This window comes from Lissotriton vulgaris, chromosome 2_1 (assembly GCF_964263255.1).
Source record: "Lissotriton vulgaris chromosome 2_1, aLisVul1.2, whole genome shotgun sequence".
NCBI lineage: Eukaryota > Metazoa > Chordata > Amphibia > Caudata > Salamandridae > Lissotriton > Lissotriton vulgaris.
Genome location: NC_141687.1, coordinates 379,524,012 through 379,538,164, shown reverse-complemented (window position 1 = coordinate 379,538,164; position 14,153 = coordinate 379,524,012). Strand labels below are relative to the sequence as shown.

The following is a 14,153-nucleotide window of genomic DNA, read 5'->3' as shown; positions in this document are numbered from 1 at the left end:
AACCATTCATAAAGTAGCCATTTCCAAACCCCACAAGTGGGGTGTGATTTCTAAAGCTGCTATTGCTAGCAAGATGTATAAAAAGCATTTAAACCGGTTATGCTAAAGCCAGATGCACAGTACTTGTGCCGCTAAACGTACATTCTGCAGGCAAAAATGAGCTAAATTAGTCTTTTTTTGTAAGATCCTTCTCATAAACATCTGTAAAGCTGCTACTTGGTCAATGTTGCACGCGTTTACCTAGCACTACAATGTAGATGTAACGTCAACAAGCTACAGATGGTCAAGCAGTATCAAAGAACTTTTTCAATCCTCTGCATCATCTGCTAGCTAGCCACTGTTTTAGAGAGGAACTGCATTATAGGCTCTGTAGAGCATGTGCATCTACAGCTACACAAACAAAAAATCTTACTTACCTAGTAACCGTTTGTTCTTAGCAAGTAGTGCTGTAGATTCACATCCACCCGCCATCCTCCATGGAAGTTGGCGATGATCACAGATGTTTTCTTGACTCTGCTCCATTTGCACTACTTGCCTAGTGTTCCCATTGGGCGCAGGGTCAGGACTGATTTGCATATGGCTGGGTCCAAACTGGAATGGCATGGTGAGCAAAAAAAAGATGGATTTAGGCCCAGATCTCTGTTTTGGGGTGAATGTATGACATTTTTCTGCATTCTCTGTCCATTGTTATTTCTGCTGAGCGGGAAACCATCTGAGATGGAACCAGTGTGCTGATGCATTCTGGACCACAGGAGGAGTCACAGCAGATCTTGTGACTGACATCTTTGAAGTAAAACAAGTTGCAAACATCTTGGCCCAACACTAGATGGCAGAAGTATAAAGAGCATGTGAATATACAGCACTACACCCTACGAATAGATGGTTACTGGGTAAGTATTTTTTTTTCTTCTGTATATGTCTGTTTTGTCCTGTCTCTTTTGACTAGAGTTAAAGTGGGTGAAAATTACTTAATCTTGGATGAATTACTTCAGTTGGGTGGCCAAGTCCTGCCTAAAATTCAATGGGGGCAAGACTGAGGTAATGATAATAGATTTATTTATTTATTTATTTTGAGATTTATAGAGCGCCTGGTGACCCGGAGGCATCCCCGCGCTATAAAGTCAAAAGTCAGAAACGGGCAGAAGGAAGCAAAAAGGACCTATTTAGGAAAAAAAGGTTTTAAGCTGCTTGCGAAAGCGCAAATGGCAAGATTCCAGCCACGGGGAAGCGAATTCCAGCGTGCGGCTGCCCTCACAGAAAAGCGACGGCCTCCCGTGCGTACCTTCCTAAACTTGGGGACGGTTGCCAGTCGCTCACTATCCGAGCGCAGAGATCTCGAAGCTTTGTACGGGGTGACCAGACCCGCTAAAATCGGAGGGCCTTGCCCATTCAGAAGCTTATGGGCAATACACATAGCCTTAAAATCGATCCTCTCTCGCACAGGAAGCCAGTGGAGGGCTTTAAGCGCTGGTGTAGCAGAGGCTCGAGAAGAAAGGCCCATCAACATCCTGGCTGCCGCGCTTTGTGTTCGTTGAAGTTTGCCAAGAGTGTCTTCAGGGGCCCCTAAGTAAATCACATTGCTGTAGTCCAGTCGTGAAAGTACCAATCCTTGGACTAGGAGCTTCCTGGGCAGAGGGGGAAGCAGAGGGAGAATCTTACGGACAGAGCGTAAAAGTCCAAAACAAGTTCCTGCTGGTTTTTTTGCCTGGATTTTCATGGATAAGTCCTGTTCGAGCCAGACCCCCAGGCTCTTGATTTCTGTTTTGGGAGCGGGAACCTCACCCATAGTATCGGGCCAGACAGATGGTGGAATCGCTGTCCATTTTTTCCCCAGCAGCATAATTTCTGTCTTAGACCCGTTAAGTTTGAGTGAGGAATCGCACATCCAAAGATGAATTTCCTGAAGGCAGTGTAGCAGATTATTTGAGCATTGGTCAAGATGTGAGAGAGAGACGACCAGTTGCGTGTCGTCCGCATAACTCACAATCTTGATGCCAAAGGGGGCAACCACATCTTCCAGAGGGGCCATGTATGCATTAAAAAGGGTGGGACTAAGTGAGGAGCCTTGGGGCACCCCACTTAGAAGGGGAAGATGGTCAGAACGAGAGTTGCCATCCCAGACCTGGAACGTGCGGCCCGACAAGAATGACTCTATCCAGGCTAAGGCAGTGCCCCCGAGCCCCGCCCTGGCCAGCCGATGGATCAGGACACGGTGATTCACCGTGTCGAAGGCTGCACTTAGGTCCAGGAGGATCACTGCCACTGATCCCCCTGAATCCAAAATGCACCTAGCCTCCTCGATGACAGCGAGGAGGGCAGTGTCCGTGCCCTGGCCAGGGCGAAACCCCGTTTGGGAGCAACGCAGGAGTTTGTTAGATTCCAGCAACTGGGACAACTGGACATTAACCAGTTTTTCCGCGATTTTACTAATGCCAGGTAAGAGCGAGATCGGCCTATAATTGGCCAGATCGGCCGGATCCAGCTGGGGTTTCTTTATTAGGGCTTTAACTACCGCCCCCTTCCAACTAGGAGGGACGGAACCTTGTGATAGTGAGGAATTGATCTGCTCCAGGACTGAAGGAACAATCACAGGAGCGACTTGTTTCAAAAACCTCATGGGAGCGGGGTCACAAGGAGAGCCACTTTTCATCTTGGCCAGGGTCTTATCAAGTTCATCCAATGATACAGCCCTAAAGGCATTAAGCTGTGGTCGAGGAGCCTCTGCTGAGCAAGTCTCAGGAGCCACGCTATCCCAGCAAGATAGCGGAGATGGCTGAGGAAGTGAGGTCAAAGTATTGGAAATTTTAGATTCAAAGAACTTCGCGAGTTCCATACTCCTATCCGATGAAGCCAGGGCCAACGTAGGGGGCTGCGGAATCTTTAAGAGTTCTTTAACTATGAGATAGGTCTCCCTCGAGGAGTTTGTGGCATTTTTGATCCTATCATCATAGTGAGAGGCCTTGGCTAATTTCAGGGCTAGTTTGTAGGCTCTAACAACCCTCCGATAGGAGTCTTTTTTAACAACAACAACCCCCTTCTGAGGCCAGGTCGGCCAGACTGCCAGTGCACGCCTCCAGCCACCAAGACTGTTATTAAAAGTCTGGGAGTATGGCTGGAAACATTTATCAATGGAAGCTCCGGCAACTAAACTTTCGGCCAGCTGCTATGGCAGTCTCTGAATGCTTCGTAATATCTTAAATCTTCTTTCATTCCTTTTCAGAAGGCTTGTGGTCCAAGCACACATTCTTTCCTGCCTGAACTACGGTGACTCGCTATACTTAGGAGCACCCAAGGGCGTAACCAAGTTAGCCCGAACCTTACTTAACATCCCCAGGCATGACTGCCTGGAAGGCTCTAGCCACCCTCCATTGGCTTCCGATCGAGCAGAGTCGAATACAAGGCCCTGTGCATAGCCGTATGTTGAAAATGGCCCTTTTTGCAGGTTTATCCCCAACCTTTTTGCTACTTCCTCCTATTTTTCCTGACCTGTGGGCACTTTACCACTACTGATCAGTGCTAAAGTGCATATGCTCTCCGTGTAGATGTCAGTCCCTAGTAAAGCGCACTGTGTGTGCCACGGCCTGTAAATCGAATGCTGTTGGGCTGCAGCACTGGATTGGGCCACCCACACACACAGCCTGTAAAAGGTAACTCTGGCCTGCCAAGTCGACTTGGCAAGTGCACCCACTTTCCAGGCCCTAATCTTCCCTTTTTTTACATGTCAGTAACCCCTAAGGTAGGCCCAAGATACCCATGTGGGCAGGGTTTCAGTGTATGTGAAAGGTAGGACACGCCCTGGTGTGTGTGTGGCATGTCCTGATAGTGAATTACTTCCAAATTCGTTTTTCTCTATTGCAAGGCTACCTGTTCCCCATAGGACAGAATGGAGAGTTTGTTTATAACATCTTATAAACATAACTTCCCCTGGGAATTAGGTAGGAAAATGAAATTTGGTATGCCTGAACCCAAAATCTAAAGATGTATCTTATAGTGAAGGTGATTTTTACATTCTGTGTTTGAAAATACAATTTTTAGAAAGTAGGTATTTTCTTGCCTAACCATCCAGTGTGCCTCTGCTGGGTTTGTGGATTGACTGTCTGGGTTTTGGATGACGGGCTGGGGAGCAGGAGTGGCTCTGGATAGTCTAGGTGGGTCAGGAGAGGGCTGAATAGACCTGGGCTGCATTTAGGGTAGGGGGAGGAGATTTGCACCTGAATGGGCCTCGTCTGTCTCTAGCAATGCAGTCTCCAACTCCTGCAGGGAAGCCACACCAGAGAAGGCAGAACTGGTTTTGGCTGGGCACAGACCCTCTCTGCCTAAGAGATCAAAGGATTTTGCGGTATAAATATTGGGGCCCAGACCCCTGAACTTTAGAACTCTATTAGACCAAGAAGACTGCCAAGAAAAAGAGCTGGGGTAAGCTGTGAGGAAGAACTACCACTTTGCTGTGTGCTTTGCTGTGTTGGCCTACAATGGCTACTTCTGTCTTGGACAGTGAAAGGACTGCACTGTAATTTCTGCAATCTATTTTTGTGAGTTTCTCAAAGGGCTTGAGGTAGAGCTTGCCCCCTGTTCAAGAAGTCTCAGGAACAGCAACAACTTCAAGCTCTTCTGCCCTCAGCACTGGGAACTCTGTGTTTTGTGCTGCAGCAGAAGAAAAAGCAACTCGACAACCTAGATGACGCTGCAGACTCTGTGTCCTGAAGGCAACGCGGAGGGCAAAGATGCACATCGACCCTGGTCTCATCGACAACGCCTGCTGACGCCGCCACTGAGCCTCTACTCGCACCGCGACCTGTGAGCCCCGCACTCCGCTATGCCTCGCGATGACTCCTTGATATCCCCGACGCCGCCGCTCCATGCCGAAATCTACGCCGCTGCTTGCACCGTGGTTAGAGGGCTCCGCTCGTAAAGTTACACGATGCACCATTCTCATCTCTCACAGCAGCCTTGGCCTGCTGGCGCCATCTACTCCAGTTCGTCAGATGATTAGCGATTCAGCAACGACGACACCGCTGCTTGCACTGCGACCTGCTAGCACTGCGACGAGTACTGCCTTCACTTCGCACAGCGACCCTGGTGTTACCGACTACTCCATCTGACACCACCCCGAGCCGCTGCTCGCACCGCGACCTGAGAGCGCTGCACCCCTGCACTTCACACCGCAGCACCAGACGCCTGCCGCCGCCAGCGCTCCTGACTTCAACAGAGAGGAGTTCAATCTTCAACGCGTGTGACTTCGAGCGGCCCGTGACCTCCGGAACCGACACCTGCCGGCGCCGTGCTTTCGGATACTCAACAAGAGGTCGCCGGCGCCCTGCATTTCTAAAAAGTACTGTTTGCAGGACTTCCTGACACCATAGCTGGCCCCTGATGCAGCAGTCAGCCAGAACTGCTTGGATTAGTTTGCTCACGATGCCGTAATCGACATAAAGGAACTGTTTTCAAGCATATTTTGTTAACTGAAGATTTTTAAGTACTCTATGGTGGATTTTTATCGTTTTTGGTTTTGTCTTAAGTATATAAAAATATTGAATATTTTTCCTAACTGATGTGGTGTCCTTTTTTAGTACTTACACTGTATTACTGTTGATTATATGCAAATGCTTTACACACTGCCTCTAAGATCAGCCTGACTGCTTGTGCCAAGCTACAAAGAGGGTGTGCAGGGGTTATTTTAGGAGTGTAACTCCCTTATGCTGACAAGAGTGATGGTTTCTGCCTGGCTTCGGCGCATGCCCTACCCTACCAAAAATCCAATTTCTAGCACCATAACCCACTTCAACTCAAAGGCCCTTCCATCTGCCCACCTCTGGTCTCATCTTGAACATCGAGCAGAACTTTTATATCCCCCAATGCTAGACTGGCCACAGTCCGAACTTTATGAAGAGTGAGAAGTGGAGGGCGCTCATTCAGCTACAATTTAGCTAGGTTATGTAACTCGCTTCCACACAACATGCGGATCACAGACAATGACTGTTATTCCGGAAATCGCTAAAAACGTGTTTGTTTAATAGCTATGTTCTTTGAAACCCCTTAAAGCATAGTATTATAATCTGTTGCATTTCTAGCCTTGGGATGCCCAATTCATGCACTCTATAAATATGCATAAGATACGACATCTACTTGGGTAGTGTCATTACTTCACTTCTAGTTAAAAAGGTGTCTTCACGTTTGAGGCTGCTCAGAAGCCAGAGCATTGTTCTATGGAAAAGTACACTTTTTTGTTCCTAATCCATAAACAAGACCAGTGTGTTCCACACATCATTGTCACAAGGGCTACCCTGTATTACGTGGACAGGAAAAGTAGCTTTGAAATTGGTTTTTGGGTCCAAATGGTACCAAGTGTTGATGAGTTTCCAGAGTTTTTACTAGGGCCAGACTGGGACGGAAAATAGGCCTGGTCACCAAAATAAAAGTGCCCCCATAGGGAATCATATAGCTGAAAATGTGGTCCGTATTTGTAATTTGGACAGTTTTCCACTTTTAAAGACAAGCATAATAGGTATTATGCAGGTAAGAGACACTACATGCATTTGTGCTTGCTGTAGGCAATGTTTGTGGTAATATTGGGGAAATCAATAAAAACCAGACCATAAAACAGACCCACAAACAGACAAAACAGCCCACATACTGACCTTTCAGACCTGCCCTATGGACACTGCCTGATTGCCCTATAGGCCAGGCCGACCCTGCCTGTTATCAAAGCATTATGGATTGTGCATTTACCCATTGGATCTCTAAGCATTGCAACAGGCGTCCCATGGTTCATACTGCACACACATTCTAGTTTTCAGTTTCTTGTGGTAACTTTGTCATGTGTGCATATACTACATGGTATGCACTTCAGTTGTTTACTAAACTTGATTGTGGCTGTTGCACGGTTGGCATACAGCAGTGGTGGGGCAATCCATATTAAATGTGTGTCCTACTGCTCCCTCTTCAGGGATTAGTAATTCTAGTAATCCATGCACAGTAAGCAAGTCTAGAGTAGGTGGACACTGCATAAGAAAAAAAATGTACTTGTCTGTAACATTAGCGGTGCGACCCACCTCCCCAGTCAAGAGCACGGATAGTACACACGTTTTTCACTATATGTTCTTTATAACGCACTAATTCAAATTCCCCCCTGATATTGTACAAAGTGCAAGGCAATCTGAATATAGTGTCTATAGCGTGGGGTAGTTTTGCGGTCAATATCATGAGTGATTTTAATCAAGTTACAAGATACACCGTATAGTTTATTTTAGTCAACAAAATGTTGTCCCGTGCCTCACCAGAAGATGGCACGATTTCTCCAGGTAAGGAGCATCATCATTTGAAGATTGACAGCCTAATGTGTGTGATGTTTCTGCTGGAGAGATACTGCTACAGGGAAGTAAACCCATCCATGCAGTCGAGATAGTGAATGTGTTCTATTACCCCACTGAGCACCAACGTAAGACTGAATTCAGGGTATTGCCACTGATTACTGATGAGTGATAGCTCTGGATGCCTTCGGTTGAACCAAGCTTCTTTAATGGATGTGTGTGCAGTAAACTGCTCTCCTTGGCGTTGCAGCAGCTCCCAGTGCTTCACTCCCCCAGGGGTGGAAATAGGTTCATCCCGGAGCAGAGGAGAGCTGCTTCATCCCTCTGTCAGAGGGGCCCCGTTGCCCACCGTAGAGTGTGCGCGCTGTCTCACTGGCGGGCTTAAGGGAGTGTGAGTTCTACTGCAGTGTCACTCTCCAGCAGGGTGGCAGGAGGCAGATGGGAAGTCTCTGGAAATCCTGAGCAGTCGAGCCTGAAATCTCTCAGCTCCCAGAGCAAGGCACAAGAAAGCTAAGCCGTCGAGCAGTTTCCTACGATCTACTTGTGCCCAGAAAGTGGTGCAATTTGTTTCTGAAAAATTGCATACTTGGGTTAATGCTTCAATTACTTACCGGTAATTGCATTACTCTGAGTCCTACTCCCTCGCTTCCCTTACTTACAGAATGAGGCATCCCTGCCTCACCAGACACCCGTACCCACGTGATTTGTCACGTGGGGACTATATATAGCCCCCAGCCCCCTCATACCTCCTGTAATACCACACAGATCGAAACCATACCAAAAGGTTGGCCTGGACCATCAGGGAGGGAGGGAGGGATGTAAGTAAGGGAAGCGAGGGAGTAGGACTCAGAGTAATGCAATTACCGGTAAGTAATTGAAGCATTACCTCATCGTCCCTCCCTCGCTTCCCTTCCTTACAGAATGAGATGTACAAAGCCAAACAGGACAACCAAAGAAGGTATGCAAAAAACAGGTTTATTAAAAAACACAGAAGACCAGGGGAAAAACCACTATTCAGGAATCATAGTGGAAAGAACCCTGTGTCCAAACACATCAGCACAGTCAACCTCCTGGCCAATCCTGTAATGAGAGGCAAAGGTCAGCGGGGAAGCCCAGGTGGCAGCCCGGCAGATTTCCGAAATGGAAGCTCCTTGGACCTCCGCACAGGAAGCAGCCATGGAGCGAGTGGAACAACCCTGAACCCCCAAAGGAGAAAGGTGTCCCCCCTCTTTGTATGCCAAAGAAATCAGAGACGAACCCAACGACTCAAGGAAGGAGTAGAAGGACGCAAACCCCTATTCACAGGACCAAAATTAACAAAAAGGGAATCCGAGAGACGGAAAGGAGCGACCCGCTCCAAATAGACCAGGAGAGCCCTCCTAACATCTAAAGAGTGAAGCCGCACCTCAGACTCCGAGGACGGGGAACCAAAAAAGGAAGGAAGAACCAACTCCTGATCCCTGTGGAATTGAGAGTCCACCTTAGGACGAAAGGAAAGAATAGGTCGCAACACGATCCTGTCATCAAAAACCCGAAAAAAAGGGTGTTTGGAAGAAAGAGCACCCAGTTCACTCAGGCGGCGAGCAGATGAAATGGCCACCAAAAAGAAAGTCTTGAAGGACAACAGGCGCAGATCCACAGAAACCAACGGCTCAAAGGGAGATGACATCAAGGCGTCCAAGACCAGAGAAAGATCCCAGGTCGGAAAATGCCGCCGAGGGGTAGGAAGAACGTTACTCAAACCCTTAAAAAGGCGACTGACCAACCCCTCAGAATCCGAGAGATTGCCCCAAGAGCTCCTAAACGCCCTAATCGCAGCCCACTGTAAACGAAGGGAAGACACCTTCAAGCCCAAGGAAGCACCCTCCTGAAGAAACAGCATCACCTCAAACAAAGAAGAGGAAGAGGGGTCCAAACCTTTGACAAGACACCACCGACTAAAAGAACGCCAGTGCCGTAGATAAGACTTGTTGGTCGAAGCGCGTCTAGCCGCCTGCAGAGTAGAGGTCAAACCAGCCGGAACCCCACGTCGCAAAAGACCTAGGCGTTCAACCTCCAAGCCGCCAAGCGCATCCGGCCCAGAACATCCTGTTGAAACGCCGGGAAGACCAAAGGGGGAGGAGACAGAGGCAGCAACCACTCCACCTCCGACCTCAACTCCACCAGGAGAGGAAACCAGGAGGCACGAGGCCACGCCGGAGCCACCAGAATCACAGAAGCCCCCGAGGACCGGACCCTTAGCAGGAAGCGGAGAAGAAGGGGGAAAGGAGGAAACGCATACAGAAGCCCGCGGGGCCAAGGGCAAGAGAGAGCATCCACCGCCCAGGCCGACCCCTCCCGACAGCGGGAGACAAACCGGGACACCAAGGCATTTCCCACATCCGCAAAGAGGTCCACCACCGGAACCCCCCAACGCAACGTCAGAGCCACAAACAACTCCCGACGAAGGCAGAAATCCACAGACGACGGAATGGCCCTGCTGAGGGCATCCGCCCGGGAATTGGACACCCCCCGAATATGGATCGCCGAGAGAGCCAACAGATGAGACTCCGCCCAAACAAACAACCGCCTCGCCACAAGGGACAGAGAAGAGGACCTCGTCCCCCCCTGCCTGTTGACGTAAGCCATGGCCGTGACGTTGTCCGTTCTGACCAGGACCACGGAACCCAGCAGAAACTGGGAGAAGGCCAACAGAGCCAGACGGACAGCCTCCAACTCCCTCCAGTTCGATGACATCCTGCTCTGAGCGGGAGACCAGAAGCCCCTGGACTGATGAACCCCCAGCCAGGCCCCCCAACCCGAGAGGCTGGCATCGGTCGTCACCACAACCGGAGCCGGAGGAGAGAGAGAGACACCCTTCAGCAAATGATCCCGAACCAGCCACCAACCCAGAGAAGACCTGATCTGAGGGGAAACCGGGATCGGAGAAGAGAGGGGAAGGCAATGGGGAGACCAATGCGCCAGAACATGAGCCAACAGAGTGTGTAAATGAAATCTGGCCCAAGGAACCAGAAACACCGTGGCAGCCATATCCCCCTGGACCTGCAGCCAACGTGCCGCCACCTGCACCGGACCGGACAGCAGAGACAGGATGTGAGACTGAATCTTGACCACCCGAGCCTCGGGCAGAGTGACCACTCCCAAATCTGTCCGAAACCTGGCCCCAATGAAGAGACGATCCTGGGAAGGAACAAGAAACGACTTGCCCAGATTGACAAGAAAGCCGTGCCCCCTCAAAACGGCCAGCACCAAGTCTGTGTGAGCGACAGTCAACTGGAAAGAGGGAGCATGAACCAGCCAGTCGTCCAGATAAGGATGTAAAAATATCCCCTGACAGTGGACCAGGGCCACCAAGGGGGCCAAGAGCTTGGTGAAGACCCGAGGGGCGGACTTCAGCCCGAATGGCAAAACCGCAAACTGGAAGTGGAAGCCGCCAACTGCAAAGCGAAGAAACCGCTGATGAGTCCGAGCCACAGGAACGTGAAGGTAGGCGTCCTGTAAATCGATAGACGTCATGAAGTCCCGGACCCCCACCAACGGAATGATGGACTGCAAAGTCACCATCTTGAAGTGAACGGTCCGAACCCAACCATTCACCCTCTTCAGGTCCAGAACCGGCCGGAATCCCCCTGACACCTTCTGGACCAGAAACAAAATGGAATAACATCCCAGACCTCGCTGCGCCAGCGGGACCGGAACAATCGCCTTCTTTGACAGAAGATCCCGAACCCCCTCCAGTAGAGCCTCCCTCTTGGATGGAGACCTGGGGATAGGAGTAAGGATGGTGCCCCAGCCGGGCGGAACGGTGACAAAGTCGATAACATAGCCTCTCCTGACAATAGTCAATGCCCAGCGATCCCTTACATCCAGCTGCCAAGCGTCCAGGAAAGACAACAGCCTTCCGCCCACAGGACCCGAGGGCGAAACACAGTCGACGTCAGGACTTCCTCTTGAAGGTATCCGCCGGAAGCTTGGGACCAGGCAAGGCCGAAGATTTCCTGGGCCTGAATTGGCGTTGACGAGCAGAAAAGTTCCTGGAGGACTGGCGGGAAGACTGAAAAGACGCAGAGGAGGAAGGAGCAGGATTCCAAAAACGGCGAGAACCAGAGGAAGACGCCTTGCCCTTGTAAGGCAGAGCATGCTTACGGTCCTTGAACGCCTTAGTGACCATACTATCCAGCTGGTCACCAAAGAGCAACTTGCCATCAAAGGGAATCTTAAGGAGCGAGGACTTCTCCGAAGAATCAGCCTTCCAGTCACGCATCCACAAGTTCCGACGAGCCAAAACCAAGGAGCCAGAGGTCATGGCCGCAGAGCGAAGAACATCTGAAGAGACGTCAGCCAAGAGCTTAGCCTGCTGCTCCATGTGGACAAGCAAGCCAGAGCAGTCCGACTCCTCCTGAACAGCCGTGGCCAGCTTGCCAAAGTCAGACACCAAAGATTGCGCCGCATACGCCGAGTAGATACCAGCACGTAAAGACAAATTCCCAGCGGAAAAGGCCTTCTTCAGCGCACCATCCACCTTTTTATCCGTGGCATCCGAAGGCGAACAATCCTCAGGATTAATAGAAGTGCGCCCAATAAGAGTGGCCAACATGGCATCCACCTTCACAGAGTGAGGAAGAGAGACCTCCCCTTCCTCCAGGGAATAAAGCTTCTGCAAAAAGCGAGGAACAGAGGAGCGCTCAAGGTCTCGCCATTCCCCCGAAATCAAGTCTTTGATGCGACCATGAAAGGGCATAGAGAGTACAGGAGGCTTAACATATTGGGGAAAAATGTCCTCGGACCCCATGGGAGCAGCAAAAGGAGAAAACCCCAAGTTCTCCCTGATGTGCTGGAGAATAGCAGGCACCTCCTCCCTACGCACAAACTTCCCCGAAGATGTAGAAGGCATGGCAGAGTCCGAAGAAGAAGAAGAGTCCTCAGAGGGAGAGTCCACCGGACCCCCCGCAACACGAGAAGACCTGCGCCGTGGCTTAGCACCTCTCGCCTCCAAAGCACGAGACACAGCAGCCTCAATCATGGACTGCACCTCAGAAGCAGACAGAAGGGCAGAAGAATCCACCGGACCCTGGGACCTGGTCCTACGAGCCGGGACAGGCACCTCACCATCCTCATCAGAGGAGGACAAAACCCTCAAGCGCTTCGATGTCCGTTTAGCCATAGTGAAACTGACAGGGCAGAAAGCCGAGGTAAGCCCTTAAATAATGTGCAACCCAGCCCCAGCCGGGTAAACCAATAGAAACAAAGACACACGAGGCCACCAATAAAGAAGCCTCGCAGACACTGAATCCAATCACCAAAAACACAAAAATGAATAAAAACGACCTCAAAACGAGGCCCCTACCGCATAGGAGCATCGGGAACAGCCAGCCGAGAAGCCACAGCACATCCGCCAGCCGCCACCTCCATTCCGGCCATCTGAACCGGAACTACAGCCCCAGCCACTCAGGGCCGGTGACTCCGTCACCCGGAACCCGATCGCCCAGCCGCCGAGAAGTGCACCGCAACAACACCAACGCGGTGGGGAAGGCTTGCATACTCCAGGTCGGCGCCGCCAGACCCAGGACGGCAATTGCAAGAGAGGGAGAAGCCCTCAAGAAAGTGAAAAGACCGCAGCTCCGCAGAACGGCCAGCGCGTGGGACGCGCGTCTCACAGTGGTGAGACAGAAAAAAACAGGAGGTATGAGGGGGCTGGGGGCTATATATAGTCCCCACGTGACAAATCACGTGGGTACGGGTGTCTGGTGAGGCAGGGATGCCTCATTCTGTAAGTAAGGGAAGCGAGGGAGGGACGATGAGGTAATGGTTTTGGATAATCTAGCCGAAAGATCACCCCAACATTGGGAACACGGCCCTTGTGTGGTCTGATCCGCGAGGGGTGGGTTTAGTCCAGCTGGTTTGTTTACACTGTACTTTTGTGATTCAACATATGTCTGAAGTTTGAAGCTGTGTGCAAATAAATATCTCCTTTCTCAACAGGCCGATTATTTTACAAGTGTCTCTACTATTGTGTACCTGCGTAAAGAGAACTGCATGTACCAGGCCTGTCCCTCTCCAGAGTGTAACAAGAAGGTGATCGACCAGCAGAATGGGCTGTTCCGCTGCGAGAAATGTGACAAGGAGTTCCCCAACTTCAAATATCGGCTCATCCTGTCGGTGAGTGATGGTCGACGTTGAGCATGGTCCTGGCTGGTCATGGGTGGGCCTTGGAGCTTCTACATTGAATGAGCTGGCGACATTTAATACGGCTACGTCCAGCAGATAACGGGAACAGCAGTGCTTACTTCCAGAGATGAGTGCAGAGTGGACCCATCATCTGCTTTGCATGTCTGTAGATCTTGGTGTGGTCTGGTGAGCATGGTTCCACACAGGTCTGCACCCAGGAAGCACTAGGAACAGTCCCTTTGCCGTCTCCAGGTGATTAAAGGCGTCTGTTAGCCAAGGCCTCTGACTAGGGGAGATAACTGGTGCCCTTCCTGTAATGCTGTGTACCACCTTTCAGCGTGCGGAGCTCTGAGATGTGATCAGTGAAGTTATGGCTGTCTGTTCAGCGCCCCTGGCTATCCGGCAGTGTTGCTATCTGGGTGTCCTGGGTGCTGTCCTTTGGCACAGATGGTTCTGTAACTAGGCTCTAATGTTGGACTACCCTGGTACGATAAATGTAAATAAACACAAACCCGGGCTCAAGGACACAGCCTACAGTGCTGTACCTCATGTTTTTACAATACCCGTGCATTGTAAAGCAACGTGTTTTTAACAGGCAGTTCTTTGTTGTGGTAGTGCAGTTTCCTACTCGCTTACCCCCCTCTTATCCTCGCTTCTCCCTAACTCGACCCCTTC

General features: G+C 50.5%; 1 protein-coding gene across 1 annotated transcript in view; it reads left to right on the top strand.

Moving 5' to 3' along the window:
- Positions 1–14,153, top strand: part of RPA1 (replication protein A1) — a 276,446-nt gene that overhangs the window by 201,849 nt on the left and 60,444 nt on the right. The window contains exon 14 of the mRNA XM_086955196.1: positions 13,293–13,469. Coding sequence (XP_086811322.1) covers positions 13,293–13,469 — 177 coding nt within the window. The remainder of the gene's footprint in view (positions 1–13,292; positions 13,470–14,153) is intronic.